The sequence below is a fragment of the Pongo abelii genome, chromosome 15, assembly GCF_028885655.2.
Source record: "Pongo abelii isolate AG06213 chromosome 15, NHGRI_mPonAbe1-v2.0_pri, whole genome shotgun sequence".
In the NCBI taxonomy this organism is placed as follows: Eukaryota; Metazoa; Chordata; class Mammalia; order Primates; family Hominidae; genus Pongo; species Pongo abelii.
In genome coordinates this window covers 40506597-40526606 of record NC_072000.2, presented here as the reverse complement: position 1 = coordinate 40526606, position 20010 = coordinate 40506597, and the positions used below count along the sequence as shown (strand labels likewise).

General features: G+C 39.2%; 1 protein-coding gene across 2 annotated transcripts in view; it reads left to right on the top strand.

Moving 5' to 3' along the window:
• The window catches only part of SLC25A21 (solute carrier family 25 member 21), a 506267-nt gene that overhangs the window by 295949 nt on the left and 190308 nt on the right, over positions 1-20010 (top strand). For both annotated transcript variants that reach the window (NM_001131197.1, XM_054529608.2), the window contains 1 exon segment: positions 10927-10975. In NM_001131197.1, the coding sequence (NP_001124669.1) occupies positions 10927-10975 (49 nt within the window).

Genomic DNA, 20010 nt, shown 5'->3' with positions numbered 1-20010 from the left:
CACAGAAGACCCTGAATATCCAAAGCAAATCTTGAGCAAACATGACGCTGAAGGCATCACATTACCTGACTTCCAAATCTATTACAAAGCTATAGTAATCAAAACAGCATGACACTGGCATAAAAACAGACACATTGATAAATGGAACAGAACAGAGAACCTGCAAATAAACCCATGCATTCATGGTCAATTGATTTTCCACAAAGGTGCCAGGAACATACAATGGAGAAAGCACAGTCTCTTCAATAAATGGTGTTGGGAAAACTGGATATCCACGTGCAGAGCAATGAAATTTGATCCTTATCTCACATCATGTACAAAAATCAACTCAAAGTGGATTAAAGACTTAAACGTAAGACCTGAAGCTGTAACATTACTAGAAGAAAACATAGACATGACATCTGTCTGGGCAGAGATTTCTTGATATGTCCCCAAAAGTGCAGGCAGCAAAAGCAAAAATAGACAAATGGAATCGCATCAAACTAAAAGGCTCCTCCTGCACAGCAAAGCACATTATTAAGAGAGTGAATAGACAACCCATGGGTTCGGAGAAAATATTTGCAAACCACATCTGACAAGGGACTAATATCCAAAATATATAAGGAACTCAAATAATAGGAAGAAAACAGATACCCCATTAAAAATGAGCAAAGGACTTGAAGAGATGTTTCTCAAAAAAAGACATACAGGCAGCCAACAGACATATAGAAAAATGCTTATCATCAGTAATCATCAGAGAAATGCAAATCAAAACCACAATGAGATACCACCTCACACCTGTGAGAATCACTGTTACTAAAAAGATGAAAGATAAAAAGTATTGGCAAGGTTGTGGAGAAAAGGGAACCCTCATACATTGTAGGTGGGAATGCATATTAGTATAGCCATTATGGAACACAGTATTGAGGTCCCTCAAAAAACTAAAAATAGAATTACCATATATGATCCAGCAATCCCACTTCTGGGTGTATATCGAAAGGAAATGAAATAAGTATATTGAAGAGAGAACTGCACTCCCATGTTAATCATAGCATTATTCACAGTAGTCAAGATATGAAACCAACCTAAATGTCCATCAGTGAATGAATGATAAGAAAATGTATACAACGGAATACTCTTCAGCCCTGAAAAAGAAGGAAATCCTGTCATTTGTGATACCATGGATGAACCCAGAGGACAACATGCTAAGTGAAATAAGCAAGACACAAATAGACAAATACTGCATGATCTCACTTACATGCAGTATCTTAAAAAGTTGAACCCAGGCCAGGTGCGGTGTCTCACGCCTGTAATCCCAGCCCTTTGGGAGGCCGAGGTGGGTGGATCATGAGGTCAGGAGATCGAGACCATCCTAGCTAACATGGTGAAACCCCGTCTCTACTAAAAATAGAAAAAATTAGCTGGGCGTGGTGGCGGGCGCCTGTAGTCCCAGCTACTCGGGAGGTGAGGCAGGAGAATGGCGTGAACCTGGGAGGCGGAGCTTGCAGTGAGCCAAGATCACACTGCTGCACTCCAGCCTGGGTGACAGAGCAAGACTCCTACTCAAAAAAAAAAAAAAAAAGTTGAACCCGTGCAATAGAGGCTAGAATGGAGGATGCCAGAGGCTGGGAGAGAAGAGTGGATAGGGAAAGGGGAGATGTTGATCAAAGGGTACAAAGTTTCAGCGAGGCAGTAGAAATAAGTTTCCATGACCTATTGCACAGAATGGTGACTATAATTAATAATAATGCATTGCATATTTCAAAGTTGCATAAAGATTAGATTTTAAATGTTCTCACTACAAAAAGTTTGTAAGTATATACAGTGATGGATATGTTCTTTAGCTTGATTCAATCATTCCACAGTGTATACATGTATCAAACATCACAGTGTACCCCATAAACATATAAAATTATTGTCATTAAAAAATAAAATAATTTTTTTAAAAAATAAGTAAGATCAGTTTAAAAAATTATCATCATGGATTCTTTGGACTGGAATAGTTCCTTTTCTGTACACTAAATTTTTAAAACCTTATCCTCTACATAACACTGAAATGGAATCCCATAATTGTAGCAGTTTTATTCTTTTATATAATTCAGTTTCTTTTTCAACAAAGATTTATTGAGCACTACTAGGTGCCAGGCATGTTCTGGGTACTTAGTGCATATCGATGGATAATACGAAGGTCTCTGCTGTCATGACGTTTATTTCTATCAGAAGAGACAGATAGGAAGCAATAAACACAATGAATAGATAAATGATATAGTATGTTAGAAGTTGGTACGCACTAGAGAGAAATGAAGAAGCAGAGCAGCATGAAGACATTTATCAGTGCTGGGCTAAGGAGGGGCAGGTCTGTGTTAGAGCGGTCGGGATTACTCTTGGTCCATGTGAAGGATGTTGGCCAAGTGGAATCTGGGGGAAGAGCATTCTAGGCAAAGTGAATAGCTAGACCAAAGGCCTGTTACTGAAGGCCTGGCAAGGTTGGGAAACAGCAGAGAGCCAGCGTGGCTGGAGTAGAGCCGGTGGAGGGGAGAGTAGTAAGACAGCAGGTGAGAGGAGTAATGAAGCCGGGGTTACAGGTAGCTTTCGTCTGAATATAGTGGGGAGCCATTGTTGACCAGAAGAATGACACGAAATTACTTCTAATTTAAAAGGATCGCTCAGGCTGTGGGGTGAGAACAGATGGGAGGGGTCAAGGGTAGATGGAGGGATACCTGGTAAGGGCCTGCTACCGTTGATCTGCTGAGAAATGATCATCATGACTTGGACCAGAGTGAGAGAACTAGAGGTCATGAGGGATGGTAGAAATCTGGATATATTTTGAAGTGGAGTCAAAGAGATTTCCAGATAGATTCGAAGAGGGTTGTGAGAGAGACGGAAGCATCCAGAATGATTCTAAGGTTGAGCATGTTGTTTCCGAAGGGGATGGAGGTGTGTAGGGTCAGGAATCCAGTTTTAGACTGAGTATCTAGGCTACTAGATATCCAGGCAGAGATGTCAAACAGGCAATCAGATATTTAAATCTGACTTTGAAAGGGAAGTCTGGACTAGAAATGTAAATTGGTGAATTGGTTTTTGGCGTAATTGAAACCATGGATTTGGATGAGATCACCAAGAGAGTGAGTGTAGGTAGAGAACTTCTTCAGTGGGTTTCAGGTATTTGATGTAATTTATTCAGTGAGTATATAAAGATAAATGCTCCCTCTTCTCAAAGATTTCATCATTTGTTTTGGCTACACAGATTGTTCACAACCTAGAGATACCATTCACATAGACTACAGTGTCTGGTGTTGAATACTGCAATGGCTGCAATGGCTGGGGAATCGGGGAGCAGTGTGGAGAGACAGAGTATTGTATGATAAATGTTATTCTTTTTGTTTTGTTTTGTTTTGTTTGTTTTTTTTGTTGTTGAGATAGGGTCTCACTCTGTCGCCCAGGCTACAGTGCAGTGACATGATCTCAACTAACTGCAACCTCTGCCTCCCAGTTTCAAGCAATTCTCCTGCCTCAGCCTCCCAAGAAGCTGGGACTACAGGTGCACATCACCACGCCTGACTAATTTTTGTATTTTTTGTAGACCAAACTGGTCTCAAATTCCTGGCCTCAAGTGCTCCACCTGCCTTGGCCTCCCAAAGTGCTGGGATTACAGGTGTGAGCCACCATGCCCAGCCAGATAAATGCTGTTCTTGATATATGTGATACAATGTAAAATAATTAGTGCATGCAATGGAACTGTGAGAAAGAAGCAGTCAATTGATTTCGTAATAATAAAGCAGAGTAAATTTAGAATACTCTGCTCTCAAATAATGTATCAGAACAGAACAGTGTATAATAACATTGTGTATAGTAAAATAAACTGTACTAAAGGATCATTCAACATTGTCCTTTAATTATGTTTATGGCTACTACTTTGGGTCACCCAGCTTGTCTTCTATATCCCTTCTTCCTATTGCTGAAAAGGTTACTAAAGCCCATTGCAACACTGTTCGTAGGTAAAGGCAGAGGTAGAGTGGGAAGGAAAGCACAGGAATGACATCAGCATTCTACATTTTTGTACCTATGGGTTCCATTAGGAGTTGGCAGGGATGAGGTATGTTCCACAATCAATCAGTCCGTCTATGTAGTTATGCACTCACTATTGTCTCTTTTCTGTGACCTAGGTTGTAAAGGAATGGGTAGAAAAAAGGGGCGGGGGTAGAGATAAGATCTTCTGCTTTACGTTGTAAGCATTCTAAATCTCTGAAATGAAAAAGAGCAACCTCATGTTTTCTGGGAAGTGATACTTTTGATGTGGTTTTTCCACTCCTAGCTCATAGGAAAAAAGGATGTTGTTGAGTTATGAGATATCTATCAGTGGTCATGGGCAAAGTTGGCGACAATTTTAAGAACTACTTCCTCATGTGTACACACACACACACACACACACGTACACATTTACATTTTAAATGGTCTTTACTTGCCAGAAATCAGCCTTGTGACTTAGGGCAAGTAATCTCAAATATAAAGAATATGCAGACCACAGATGATGTAACATTTTAATTTTAAAATTTTAAATGATTATCTGTGTTTTCTGTCATTAGTTCTTGTCAGAACAATAACATAGTTCCTCAAAGAAGGTAGATAATTTGGGATAAACGTAAGCAGTTATGTAAGACTAGAATTGATGCAGAACATAGGTAACATTTCACACTGTCAACAGCAACACTAAATGACTAGGCCTGAACCATATTTTTATGCGTATTGCTATTTTCTGCTCAATGTCTTCCCATTACACGTAAGGCCTTTCTCAATGTGTCCCTTCTGTGCTGAGCTTTGAAATCCTTCAGCCTTTCAAGCATCCTTGTTGCAGCATCAGGCTGTGTTCTCCAGCACCTAGCACGTTACTCTGCATGCACACAGCTCTCGACAATCATCTGTCAGTCTATTAGATGCTGATTGATTAGTCGTTTTCTAACATTTACATAGCAAGATATGTGATTAACAATATTATACTTCTGTATTCAGGTACTTACCGTGCTTTATTTACTATCATTTTATGAATGTTTCTCTGTCCTTATCTGCTTATTTATATAAGGTTCAAACTAATGAATTAAATGCAGAATAAATAGGTGCCAGTTCAATTTATCTTGAGAATTAGCTGACATAATGGCATCGGCAGAAACCCTAATGAGCATTAATTTGCTTATTCATCAAATACTTATTGAGCATACTGAGTACCAGCCATTGTGCAAAGTGGTGAGGATACAAACATGAAGAGGGCAGATGGAGTCTCTGTCCTCATGGAGTTTCTAGATAAGAAAAGAAACAGTGGTAGTGTCACACAATAATACAAGTTCAGGGAGCTCCTGTATCAGAGTTAGATTAGCAAATGTGGTAGAAAACCCAAATCACAGTAGTTTAAGGAAAATAGAAATTTTTCTCCAACATGAGTGTCTGGAGGTAGATAACCCAGAACTCCACTATGTCTGTCTTGTTGCTGTGCTGTGTGTGGCCTCTATGCCCAAAGTTACCTTTTTGTCTAACAGGGCAGCCTGTGTCCATATTCCACTAGTAAGATGGGAGAAAGAGAAGAGCAGGCTCCTTCTCTTTAAAAAACTTCCCAGATGTTGCTCAAACCACTTTCCCTTACTTCCCTTTGGCTGGAACTTAGTCACATGTTGATGCTGAGCAGCAAAAGAAGCTGGGAAATGCAATATTTATTCTGGGTGGCCAGGAAGAAGAGGAGATGCCTACTAAGAGGACAATTAACCATCTTTGCCCCAGGGTTTCTGGGAAAATGGTTGCCTAAATTGAGGTCTGAGGGTTAGTAGGATTCTCAGAAGTATATGTACATGTGTCCTTACAGAAGAAAAACATTCCCGAGTAAAGAAAAAGTTCTAGGAATTGAACACTGAGAAGAAACTGGTCTCTCACCAATCATGATTAATCATTGTGTGACAATGTTTGTACTTTTTTTTTTTTTTTCTGGAAAAGAGTGTGGTGCAGTTTATTTCAGAGGAAGATGGGGGTGGTGGTAATGATCAGTGAAGTTTTGTGGTTGAACAGGCTGACCAGGAGATCTTCTCAGAAAAGATGAAGTCTGGGAGAAGAGTTTATGACGTGGTGGTGTTAATTTTTTCCCAATATTGGCTCAGGCGAAGGCATGTACTTGAGGCAGTTTAAAGGCCAGGGCATTCAGGGGCTATCCCAAGGTAAAAGTTCAGGAGATAACCCATGCATTTTTGTGCCTGTGGTAGGGTCAAATTACCAGTTTCATTCAAATCTTAGAGATATAGTCATGTTCACTAACATGACATGAATCTGCAGAAACAATGAAAACATTTACAATATATTAAATTTACAGTGTCAGTCTGCTTTGGGGCTTTTCTAATTTTTATAATGTTCAGCCTTATAAAATCAGTATTTTGTCTAGTTTAAACAAATCTAATAGTAATTCTTGTTTACTTGTTATTGTGATAAATCAGCAGTTGCCTGAAATAAAAATAACATGTGGAACATTTTTAACTTTCTGAAATATAGTATGTTATTTGAGAAAATATATGTTTTATGTTTTTCTAATTATTTTCATACTGTCATGTGGTTATGTTTTGATTCTACTTTTTATTCCCAAAATGAATGGAAGTTACAAATAGTCCAACCCACTTAAAATTAAGCATGACTTGAAGACATTTTATCTCTAAAATGGCTTTTTTCTGGTTTTAAGATCAAACACCAAATTTAAATCTAAAATCAGCTAGAGAGTCTAAGAAAAGCACTGATCTAAATTTATATTTAGGTTCTTTTGTATTTTTTTTCATATTCCTTCTCAAATACTATGAAGTTGTAACTTTTTTCCCCAGAGAAAGTGTTACTATGGTTGGTGGTTGGCAATACAATTTTTATATCATGCATGAGTAGGGGAGATTGAATCATTTAATTCCTCTGTGGCTGGCGAGTTTAATAAATGCCAGGTTGGTAAAAGCGACACTTCTAGGTCTTATTTGTCTTGAGATCAGTGTGTCTTAAAATTGCAATTAGGATGGATTATTAAATGGAAGCTGATATTTCAGAGTCATCTTCTTTTCTATGTTAGATTTTTAATTTTATGAGAATAGAGAAATTATTAAAATTTGTGCTCACTAGCTCATCATTTAGTTTGTGCCTTCATAGTAGGTCGTAGTATTGTCAATAAGCACATGGTACCACTCAGTTTCTTGAGGTCACTTCTAGGCCTATGTGACATGATTAATCTGATTCTATTTATATGGTTATCTTCATAAATAATAATCAGGGTCTTACAGTCTTTAGCTGTCTGTGGAGGACAGCAAGCATCCATTCCCACTCTGAGTGAATCCAGATTTAACTCTAAACTCTGATTAAAGTCACAACTTCCATATAATTTCCAACATTTCTGTTCTCTCTGCCTGTAATGCATTTTTTCACTAACTTAAATTCTACAAATTACTTGTTTTGATTAAAAACAGTGAATAAATAATCACAGAGAGATCCTGGACCAAATATGTTATATTTGACCATTTAGGTCCCATTTTCCTTTTGGCCACGTCACAGTTTTGCAGGTAGTTTCATAGATGGCATTGACTCTCAGATCTAGAGGTGCATGGGACACCAAGACATCTATGCTATGATCAGAGAAGATGTTTTTACTGGTAAACTGTTTACCAGTGGAGAGAGGGCTGGGACATCAGTGCTGTTGTACTTGCAAGTGAATAACTGTGATTGGGAGCACTGTGGGGATTAAAGGCAGAAGATGATTAGATTATTGGGAGAGCACATTAGCAGAGGTCAATACCACTCCTCTGCTTACAACTCCTCGAAATGTCTTCAATAAACATGGAGTACATTGGTAATAAGAAAAAACAACCAAGAGCTATTAAAAAAAGAAAATCCTTCACTGGCTCCTCGTGGCCTATGGGATAAAGTGGAAGTGACTTAACATGAACTTGAGCCTCACCTGCACACTTCCAGCCTCATCTCTTGCCATACCCTGCCTTCAACCCTAGGCTGCTGTAATGTTCAAGTGCTTCTTGCCTCTTTTCTTCTTTTTTCTGTGCAATATCTTTCCTCTGTGCCTCATGCTCATGCTGCCCTCTCTCTGCCTTGAATCCCTTTCCCACCCCTCACCTGATCCCATGCTAGGTCAGGGGCCTGTCTCTGATGTGCTCCCATAAACTCTGAGCATCGCACCTCCTCCCATGCATTACTATTTGTTCTTATGTGTCTGTTTGTTCCCCTCACTAGACTCTATCCTCAATACCAGACACATAGAGGGCAACCAGTGCAAGTGTGTCGAGTGAATAAATGAATGTTTTGGTGCATACTAGGGGACCATCGTAGGGGACTGAAAATAATTTTAAGTAATCACAAAATTATAATAATCTAATCTATTACCTGTTTACTACCAGAAATGCGCATTAGCACATAGAAAACTGAAACAATTTTGCAAATAGGTAAACAGATTTATATAAATGTGGTCTGATTCTCCAAGTCTTGCTGTAAGCTTTAATAAATTGTTGGTATTGTGGGTTCTTTTGGTAAACTTTTTGAGAAATGTACCAGCTAGCGCTATTTGGTGTGTGTTTTTTGCTTCTACTCTAATGTCAAGTCAGTGGGAGAAGCTTTGTGTACTTGCTTTGGTAAACTGATTCTGAGTATCTTATTTCCTTATGTGCATGAGGTGCATGGAAGTGCACTTAATGGATTTCTGCTACAGTTTGTGGTAAGGATGCTATTTTTGAAGTCTGAGTTCCCAGAGTAAATTTTTTAAATAGGATTAGGGTTTTATGTTATAACTAATATAATAAAGCTTAAATTAGAATTATAAATAATATATGTATATGTATGTGTATGTGTGTGTGTGTGTGTGTATATATATATATATAAAATCCCATTATGAGGGCAAGACCCTCATGACCTCATTTCATATATATATATATATTTCATACATATATATATTTCATATATATATTTCATACATATATATTTCATATATATATTTCATACATATATATTTCATACATATATATTTCATATATATATTTGATACATATATATTTCATACATATATATTTCATATATATATATTTCATACATATATATATTTCATACATATATATATTTCATATATATATATGAATCAGATTCAAAAACAGCAACAAACGTAGAATATTAAACCTCAAAGTTATTCTAGGCCATTTAATCTTTTGCTTTACAGATAAGGAACTGGTATCATCATGGGTAAATGATGATTCCATGAAGGCACCAGAACAAAAATTCTGGTCACCTGATTCTTAATTTGGGGGTAAATGTGAATTCTCAAGCAAGGAGAAGTATATGGAGACCTTACAGTTGGCAAGGAAGATTTGTGCTCATGCTACCTTGAGTAACAGTGCTTAATAATAAAGCTAAAACAGTACCTAGAGGCTTTGCTGTCGTGTCCAGCGATCCTGTGGCCTCAGCTCACCTGAGCCTGTCTCCTCCTGTCTCTAGGCAATGAGACTCCAATTGGGTCCTTGACTTGGGAAGCCTTTGGCACAAACATCATCCATATTGGATCTTATTAGTTGTAGCCAAAGTAAGACAGTTTTGGTCAATACATAGGACTTTGCAACCTAGAGCAGGCATATGCAGGGAAAACTTCCTAAGGCTTCTGCAGAGGCAAAGTTGGCCTTCAGTTAGGTACAGGCCCTTTGAGCTTTCTGGACCTGGTCAGTATGGGAAGGAAAAGACATTTGTGTGGATAAATATGGGATGGGGAAGATAAACTACAGCATGGCTAAATTCAAGTTGAGTTAGTTTATAAATGGAGGTAAATGCTCTGCCTATAAGAAACTACTCACAAATACTGTTGTATGGCCTTTGGGCAAACCAGTTGAACATTATCAACCTCAGTTTTCTTATCTTAAAGGAAAGATGATAATGATACTTACCTTGTCCACTCGTTGTGCATATCAGTGACCATGTATGTTAAATGACCATCCATATATAGGTAACTATTACTGTTATTACCTCTATAATACCATAACGATGACTACTATAATTATTTTTACAACTACTGGTACCTAATACTACTGTACTACTCCTATTGTTACATGCCAGTAGTTTGTATTATAATTGAGTAGTCTTCTCTGCTCAGTTGGACGATAGGAGAGAGAGTGTTACAATTTATTTGCAAGAAGTTATAGTTCTTTCACTGTGCAATGGTTAAGATCAGGGCTTTATGGGAATTAAAACTACTTCTTAGATGTAACATCTTAGACAAGTTATTTAACTTATATGCTTCAATTATCTCATTTGCAAAATGGGGATACTACATTCTATCACATAAAGTTCTTGTGAAGATTAAATGAGGTAATCTAAGTACTGCTTAGAACAATGCCTAGCACACAGTGATCTCCCAAGAAATATTCTCTATTAAGCTATTAATGTGTTGATATGTATTGTATTTTCATAACTACTTTGGGAGAGAAGAGGCATCATTATCTTTGTTTCATGGATACTGAAACTGATGTTTCTGATTTGCTATGTTTACTAACATACCAAAGCTGGGAGAGATTCAAAGAGCCTCCTGCTCTTCCTTCCTTCTTTTCTTTCCTCCCTTCCTTCCACATATCCTTATTATTGGGTTGGAATGGGAAGCCATAACTCCCACCTAGATGATTTGAATTAGCACGTCTGATTATTTTTTAAATTTTCTTTCCCCTCCAGCCCTACCTCCCTGCCAGAGCACTTGTAAGAAAGTACTCGCTCACATATCTTGCTCCCATTGAAATAAAATCATATTATGCTTCTGTCTTTTGCCACTAGCCTATTACTATTAGCTGTCATATCCAAAGTCCCAAGTTCTTTATCTGAACCCTCATACTCAAGAAATCGACAGGATCAAGGAAATAATAACCAGTGTTTACATAAATGTTTATTGGACTTTTCTTTATCATCTTTCAGGTCTTGTAGAAATTTGCCTGATGCACCCCCTAGATGTGGTGAAAACCAGGTAAGGTTCTGCATGAACAAGTTTTATTGACTTTGGCTAATATCCAAATTAAGATCCGTCAGAGCACTAAATGCTAGGACTTGTCCCAGGCCGGTAGCTTCTCTCTATAATGGCAGTTATATTTGCTTCTAAAGAAAGTACTATTTGACAGATAAAATGTGAACAGTGAAAAGCATTTCTGGATGAAGGTCATCTGAAGTATCTAATATTTTACTGCCTTTGCATGACAACCATAAGGTATGATTTGTAGCTGTATTGGTAAATGAGGTAAATTTATCAAAATGATGTAAAAACTAAACTTTATCCAGTGGATTATGACAGCACATTTTCATTTGGCATTGCCTAACAAATCTCTATTTAATAGTCAGCATTTTGGTATGAGACTTCAAAATTTCAAGTAAGCTTTTTACATAGTGCTTAAAGAATTTATTCCTATTACTATTTGCCAATGCAAAATGCCATATTTTCAGGAAACTGCAGGGGCATAATATGGTCAATGCAAGCCAGGGCAATGTATTAAATCTATTTACCAAGAGGGAAAAAAAGAAAAATAACAAAACTTTGTGGGGTATAATATGATCTAGAGCATTTTTAAAAAGTTAAACCTGTGGCTGAATTACTGAACTTTCTATTTTTTCAAATTGGAAGCTCTTGGAGTCTAGTGAAAATTTCCATTTATTTGCACTATATGAAACCCAAAAGCACCATGCCTAGGTTGCAGCCTAACAGCCAACAATGCTATGCAAAAGTGGTGGTTAAAGAAACCATTACTGCCTCAATTAGGAAATATTTGATAATTCAGGCTGGTCATTGGATGGATGTGTTACTTACTCTACCTAAAAAGGCAGCAGAATCTTAGGCTGGTTGCTGAAAGCAAGAGAAGGTGACTGTAGCGTGCAAAAATAATATTACATTTCTAGTAGAGGTAGGGAAGATGGGAATTTGGCCTCTGTCTTAGATGGAGCTGCTGTAACAAAATATTATAGACTGGGTGGCTTAAACAACAGACATTCATATTTACAGTTCTGGCGGCTAGGAATTCTAAGATTAAGGTCTTGGCTGATTCAGTTCTTGGTGAGGGCCCTCTTCCTAAGTGTAGAGGGTCTCCTCCTTGCTGTATACTTACATGACAGAGAGAGGAAGCTCTGTTGTCTCTTCCTCTTCTTATAAAGCCATTAATCCCATCATGGGGGCAAGACCCTCATGGCCTCATTTAAACCTAATCACCCCCCAAAGACCTCACCTCCAAATACCATCGCATTGTGGGTTAGGGCTTCAACATACACATTCTGGAGGGACACAAACATTCAGTTTGTAACAGCCTCAAATCACTAAACTCAAAGAGAAAGAAGAAAACTAGGGGCCCTGCGCAGTGGCTTATGCCTGTAATCCTAGCACTTTGGGAGGCAGAGGGAGGTGGATCATCTGAGTTCAGGAGTTTGAGACCAGCCTGGCTAACATGGTGAAACCCTGTCTCTACTAAAAATACAAAAATTAGCCGGGCATGGTGGCACACCCCTGTAATCCGAGCTACTCAGGAGGCTGAGGCAGAAGAATCACTTGAACCCGGGAGGTAGAGGTTGCAGTGAGCGGAGATCGCACCACTGTACTTCAGCTTGGGTGACAGAGCAAGACCCCATCTCAAGAAAAAATAAATAAATAAATAAATAAAAGAAAAAAGAAAAAGAAAACCACAAATGATATTCAAATGCAAGATATGCGTACCCCTGGGCCATCTTTATTACAAGATTCTGAAACAGAAAGCAAAACTCCCTGGGATTTCCTTCTTAGATTCCGCATTAACCTTCTTTGAGAAGCTAGATTATTGTTGCTAATGTCACTGAGAAAATAATCTTTTTCATTTGAGGGTAATTTCCTAACTTAGTAAACTGTTCCAATGAACATAGAGGAGAAATAAGAATGATTTAGTCAAGACACAATATTAGAATTATGGTCACTCATTCACTCAATGTTTTATTCATCCATTCAACAGACGTGTATTGAGCATCTAGTGTGTGTGGGTTTCAGGATAGCTCTGCCCTCAGAGAGCTCACAGCCTCATTAGCTAACAGGTCTCACCACAATGAACTTCAAAAGCTGTATCATTTTGTTGTACTGGAATTGAATTGAAAACTTCTTGAAATGGATATAACAAGTTACTGGGGCTTTATATCTTCTTTGTTACATAAATATTTTAATTAAAATGGCATTCATTCATTAGAGTTAGTCACATGACTTTGCCTAACTTCAGCAGGGAGGAAGATACAGTCCTTCCAGGTGCTCTGAAGGAGAGGGGAACTGGATACTGGGTGGTATTTGCCCTGCATAATGAAAAGTATGTTGAATAAAGATTCACAATCATAGAGTAAACTGAAAGCCACAAATATGGGCAAGTGACACTGCAAAAGAAGTAGAATATGCAAGATTGATAGGATTTATCACCCAGGCACTAACAGAGAGGTGACATCAAGTAGGCAGGAGCAGACTCACATGTGGGAACCTCTTCACCATCACATTATACAGGAGATGACTATGTTTCTAAACAGAAACAAATTCATACCCAGGGAATAGTATTGATCATTTATAGAGTTTTAAAAATCCACTTTAAAGAGGAGTTTGGAGGTAAATTTTTAGAACCTGTTGTTATTCATTCAGCAAGAAAAAGATTAGGCACAAATAGAACCCCAAAACAAGACTTGACTCCAAAAAGTAGACACATTTATTTTGCCGTACTCCAGCACATGAGATATTGTGGAAAATGAGCCATATCCATATTTGGATTAATTCAGTATACTTCTCCTTAAGTAATAAAATCCAATTAAAAAAAATTGTGAAGTAAGGTTTAGGTTCATGTATCCCATGTCCCACTTTGACAATGCCTGCCACAACTTAGAATCCAGTACTCTTGGAATACTGTGACATTTAAAAAGTGACCTGCTAAAATCACCAATGCTAAGTGGTTTCATGTATTATCTCTTACAGTTTATGGTTTATGTTATTTATTTTAATATTTATCAAAATAGTACATGTATGTTGTATCAAATTCAAATAATACTCCAAGCTTTGTGTCAATTAAGACAGGCTAGGTTATGTGGCTGTAACATCAACAAACTTTAAATCTCAGCAGATTACAAAAACAAGGATTTCATGTCTGATACAACTGGGTATGTTCATCTGTCCAGGCTGCTATAACAAAATATCATAAACTGGGTAACTTATAGACAACAGAAATTTATTTCTCACCATACTGGGGGCTGAGACATCTAAGCTCAAGGTGCTGGCAGGTTTGATGTCTGGTAAGGGCCTGTTTCCTGGTTCATAAAGGGTGCCTTCTTGCTGTGTCCTCACATGGTGAAAGAGCAAGGCATCACTCTAGGGTCTCTCTTATAAGGGCACGAATCCCATTCCTGAGGGCTCTACCCTCATGACCTCCTAAAGGCCCCACTCCTGATGCCATCACCTTGGGGGGTTGGATTTCACCGTATGGATTTGGGGCGGGGGTGGGGGCAGAAACATTCAGACCATAGCCAGTGGACACTGCTCAGACTGAAAGAAGCTCTGTTTGAACACGTGCTTTCCCCATCCCTGTGGTAGGAAGAATAGAGCTGAACGGTCTCACCCTGGTGGTTAGAGCTTTGACCACACGTGTCCTTTTCACCCAACCTATCATTAGGAACTAGCCACTTGACCACACCTAAACAACCAGAAGGAGAAGAAATATGATACTCCTACTGGCCTGAAGGAAGGGACATGGTGTCAGTGTGCCATAGGTATGTCTTTTCCAAGCCTTCTAAGCATGAACATCGTTCCCCTACCGTGTCCTCTCCACCCACCAGTTCCCATTCCAGAGGCAAGGACCTTTTACTTTTAGCTGATTCCGTTGTAATTCACTTCAACATTTCTGAATATTATACTTATACTGGTTGTATTGAGTTGAACAGTGTCCCTGCCCCAATTCACATCCTTCCCAGAACCTCAGAAGGTGACTTTATTTGGAAGTAGGGTCTTTGCAGATGTAATTATTCAACTTAAGAGGTGGTCATATGGAATAGAGTATGCCCTAAGTCCACTATGACTGGTATTCTAAGAACAAGGAAAGAGACTCACAGAAAGAGACATGCTGTAAAGATGGTCAGATGTCATCTTCTCTGATGGCAGAGATTAGAATTCTGCAGCTACAAGACTGTGAATACCAAGGCCTGCTGACAATCCCCAGAAGCTCAGAGAGAGGTATGGACCAGATTCTCCTTCAGAGCCTTTAAGAGGAGCCAACACTGATGACACCTTGATTTTGGACTTCTGGACTTCTGAACTGTGAAAGAATAAATTTTTGTTGTTTTAAGCCACAGGGTTTGTGGTAATTTGTGATGCAGCCCTAGGAAACTAATACATCACTCTTTCTTGTCAGTTTTAAATGTTATTTATGACATCTAGAATTACACACTGTCCCCATTTCCTCTTCTTACATCTGTCCCATTATTGATCCATAATCAATTGTTTGCATTATTTTGACTACACAAACATTGTTCACTGCTGAACCAAGTAGTGCTCAAGGATTTATTTTTCTGGAGTTAATTATTGCCTCATATTTTCATTATTTAGTTCTCTATAAGGCTATTGTTAATTGCAATGTCTTCCTAAATGTTTCTTCAGGTTCCTTTTCCCTACTATTTCCACATTGTCAAACTCTTAGCAGATAATATGGTGGGGCTTGTTGAACATGGGATTTTGGAAATTACTTGGCTTTTTCGTTAGGTCCTCTCTCATCTCTCTTCCAGTATCAAGATTTAAATGTCTTTTCTGGGGATACTATTTCTCCAGTGAAGAATCTTTCAATCAAGATTGTGTGTGGGGGAGGGTCCCACTGTTAAGGATGAAAATATTATTGTCATCCTCTTGTTTCTGGTATGGGGCCACTCTCCTACCCTCCTGTGCCTAGTGGCTCCCAGTTTGAAGCTGTTCTTATAGTCTCCAAAGAGTAAGCCTCAGGTCTTTAGTGTGAGGTGGGAGAGAAAACATACATGGACTTTCAAGCAGTGCTCTTGCTTCTAGTTACATATTCCCACTTTTCAAGTTATCTGGTACCTCCGATGCCTGAGGCATCCCAGGGATATCCCAGGGTCTTTCCTGGCAATCCCTTCTTTAGGTACTTAGAGTGCCACCTTCTCTTCCCTGTTAAGGCAGTGACCATTCCTCCATCTATTTCCATCTTGCAAAAATGAGTTGACATTGCACATTCACTGTTACTTCCTGCTCCATCCTCTTTGTCTCTGTGGGTTTATGCTTATTGATAATTATTATTCTTTCGTGGCCTGTGTTAGTCATGGCCCAATCAGGAGAATACACCCACTCTGAGTATTTGAAACTATGCAAAGTCAATGCAAGGGATTCCAGAGGTAAGGACCTTTGACTTTTAGCTGATTCTGTTGTAATTCACTTTGATATTTCTAAATATTATACTTATATTGCTTTGTACTGAGTTGAATGGTGTCCCTGCCTCAATTCTGTCCAGATTGTAGAATTGCTAAGGAGCCAGCAAAGGACTGTGAGGCAACCTAGAGATTAGCAACAGCACCACCACCCCAGGCTGAAGGGACAAAGGGAGGAGGTGGTGTTGCCAGAGCCCAGGGCCTGGTAACCCTGCTGGAAGCTAGAATCATGGTAGGTCTCTCTAGTGGGAGATGGAGCCTTAGGACGCAGCCACTGCCTGCCTGAGGTAGAGAGGGATGGGAGAAGTCCTCTGCTTTCTCCCTTCTCTCCCTACCTTCAGAAACCCACTCACCAGTGCTCCTATTTGCTGAACCCAGGGAAGTCTGGGAAACCAGGCTTGCAGAGGTCACCCCCTTCACATTACAGAGCAGAGCAGGACAAGGCTGGAGTGAGAAATTGATTTGAAGATAAGCAGAATGGAGACTGACATACTGTCATTTTTGAAGGGTTTGGAGAAAGCACTAAGAGAAACATGCATTTTCAGTTCAGCATGTTGAATTGCCAAGAGGCTTGCTTCAAACTCACTTTGTATTTTAAAAGATGGTTAGAAATTACCATTGATACATATTTTATGGCGAGATTCCAGACACTGTGGCACTTAATATAGGAAAAATGTTTATTCTGCTCCATGCAAATATGGCACCAGGGATAGACCTAATGTTAGCAGAGGCCAGCCGCATGACAAGTGATGTGTTATAAGGGTCCCCAGCTAATTTTAGCAGAGGATATTTGACTAAGAAGCTGTACATATGGCAGTTATGTAGAATCAAGGTCTCCTTTGAGAACCTCCCCAGAGACATCTGTATATATTGTTTTATAGGTCTGTTTATACACAAACAGAGCTGTGTGTACAATTGTGAGTGGACCCCTCATTAAGAACCTATGGCTACAAATGACCAAAGACCCCATACACTTGTATAAATGGGAAGGCCAAAGGGTAGTTTCTGGCTTCATACTCTCCAGTGGTTCAAATAAAATAATCTTTAATTATATTTCTCTGATATACTCTTTCTCCCTCTCTCCCTCCTTTTCTCCAGCTATCCTTTTCTTATATAGGCTTCATTTTGGGGTAGCTTGTCTCATTTGGCACTAGATAGCCTTGGCAGCTTCAAGTTTGCATGGTCCTTGGTGTTTGTGTGTGTGTAAATAGCTTTGGCTCTACAGTTAGGCTGCCTGGGTTCAAATCCTGACTCCTCCACTCATTACTTGTGGGACCTCATTAAGTTATGTAACTCCTCTGTGCCTTAGTTTCCTCATATTTAAATAGGAGCAATAATGGTATCCACATTATTATGAAAAATAAATGAGCACACACATACACACACACACACACACACACACACACACACACGAAAGCATGGTGTTTAATCCTGGGTTAGCAAAAATGGGGGGAATACAAAGACAAATGGAGTCTACAGGGTAGTGAAGAAACCTGAGCGAGGATACAAGTGTGGGAGGGGGAAGTGTTTACTATGCAGTAAAGCAGTTACAAGTTTCTAAGCTACAAGACTTATGTGTTATGTAAGCACTACATTCAAATCCTTCCTCAGCAAGGTGTTTGCAAGTAGAGCATCCTTCTGGGCAGAAGAGCCTTGGTTTAGTGTCTGTGTTCCTGCTGGCCTCGTGCCACACATCATTTTGGGGCTGTGTGCTGACATTATTCAGTATCCTCTAGAGCTAGCACCATGCCTGGCCTTCAGGAGGTGCCCAGTGAATGCTGTTGAAGAGATGAGTATTTGGTAATAATCAAAATAGTAACCTCAATAGTTCTATAGCCAAACTGAAATGTCTATGAAGTGAATAATAGGTAGTCTTCATTGTGTCGTCTTCATTGAAAAAGGGAAGATTTCATGAAAAAGGTGGGAATTTAGAATCTGTTAAGATGAAAAGGGAGACATTACTTGACAGGATGGTGAGCAAAAGATTACAAGCCTGTGGTGGAGTTTCAGGGACTGGATTGGGAAAGAACTAGGTAATGTAAGAAGGTTCCCATTAGCTGTGCCTCGAGCAGAGGTGGGTGGACTAAGTGGAGAGAGGGATCGAGGGTGCTGAGGGAGCGTGTGGAACAAGCTTTGAGATGGGAAGTGAAACCCCAGACTCCGTCTAGAGCAGCTCTGGCTAATTGAAACAAAATGCACCACACACATGTAATCTTAAGGTTTCTAAGGACCACATTTAAGGAAGTAAAAATGAAACAGGTAAAATTAATTCTAATAATAAATCTATTTAACCTCATAGGTTCAAAACATTACCATAGCAACATGTTAATCAACATAAAAACTATGAATATTTTCCATTCTTTTGTTTTTCATACAAAGTCTTTGAAATCTGGTGCCGATTTTACACTTTGAGCACATCTCAATATTGACTAATAAGCCACATTTCAAATGCTTCATAGCCACTTGGGGCTAGAGGTCCCTGGATTAGACAGCACAAGCCTAGAATGCAATGTGAAAAGGAAGGTCTTTACAGAGAAGGACAGAGTCCAGTGGTTCTTTCCTAAGAAGAATACTCTTGCTTGGAATGAGTTGGTGGTTGCAAATAAGCAAGGTCCTAGGTGGGGGGAATTTTGCTACATGGGCATTTCAAGGTTTGTACCTGTGTGGAGAAAGTGGCATTCAAAAGCCCCAAGGATTTATGGAAGTCACAATCTGAGAGAGTTGTAGCTTATATCCCTTTCATATTTTTAATCCCAGGAAAGGAAATGGCCCATTGTGCTTCAGGAAGAAAGAATTACTGAGGTGTTTGTTCTGTTTCGCCCTGAGTCATTTTTTATCATTTTTATTTTCAGTTTTGAACAGAGCATAAATCAGGTGCACACTACATAAACTGCCAATCCTACAAGCACTGATCTTTTCAAAAGTGCCCCAGAGGTACAGCAGTGGGCCTGTAGTTCCAGCTAGTCAGAGGGCTGAGGCAGGATTCCTTGAGGCCAGGAGTTTGAGAGCAGCCTAGGCAACATCGCAACACCCCATCTCTAAAACAAAAAGAAACATTTTTAAAGCAACCCCGTGTCAAATACCTCAAAGAACTGGAGAGCATGTTTTCTGCTGGTGCCGGGGAATGGGAGAAAGTGGGGTGGGGGGCATTTTCACATCTGCTCATAGACATATAGTTAAAGACTAGTGGTGAGTGGATAGGCCAATGCATACTTTGGCTGTCATCCTTCTCACCCCCCATCAGGACTTGCACTAAGAAATCTTTTCATACTTCTCTCAAAACATATTAATCACTGGGTGAATTCTGAAGACTCACATGGGTTGAAAATTTGGCATCCACGTGTTGTTATATATGCACTTATGGGGCTTTTACTCAATCCGTGGAGATTGATTTACACTCTGTATTGGTGGCTCCCAAACCCCAGACTTCTGAATCAGAACCTCTAGGGGTGGGTCCCACCAATATTTATATTTAACAACCTCCCTGGTGATTCTTATGCAACGAACCCAGACTGGTCACTGGGTCAGACTTTCGGAACTACTGCTGAATACCCTGTAGGCAGTTTTGTAAAAAGTCATGTAAATAATTCCTTTTTTTTTTTCTTA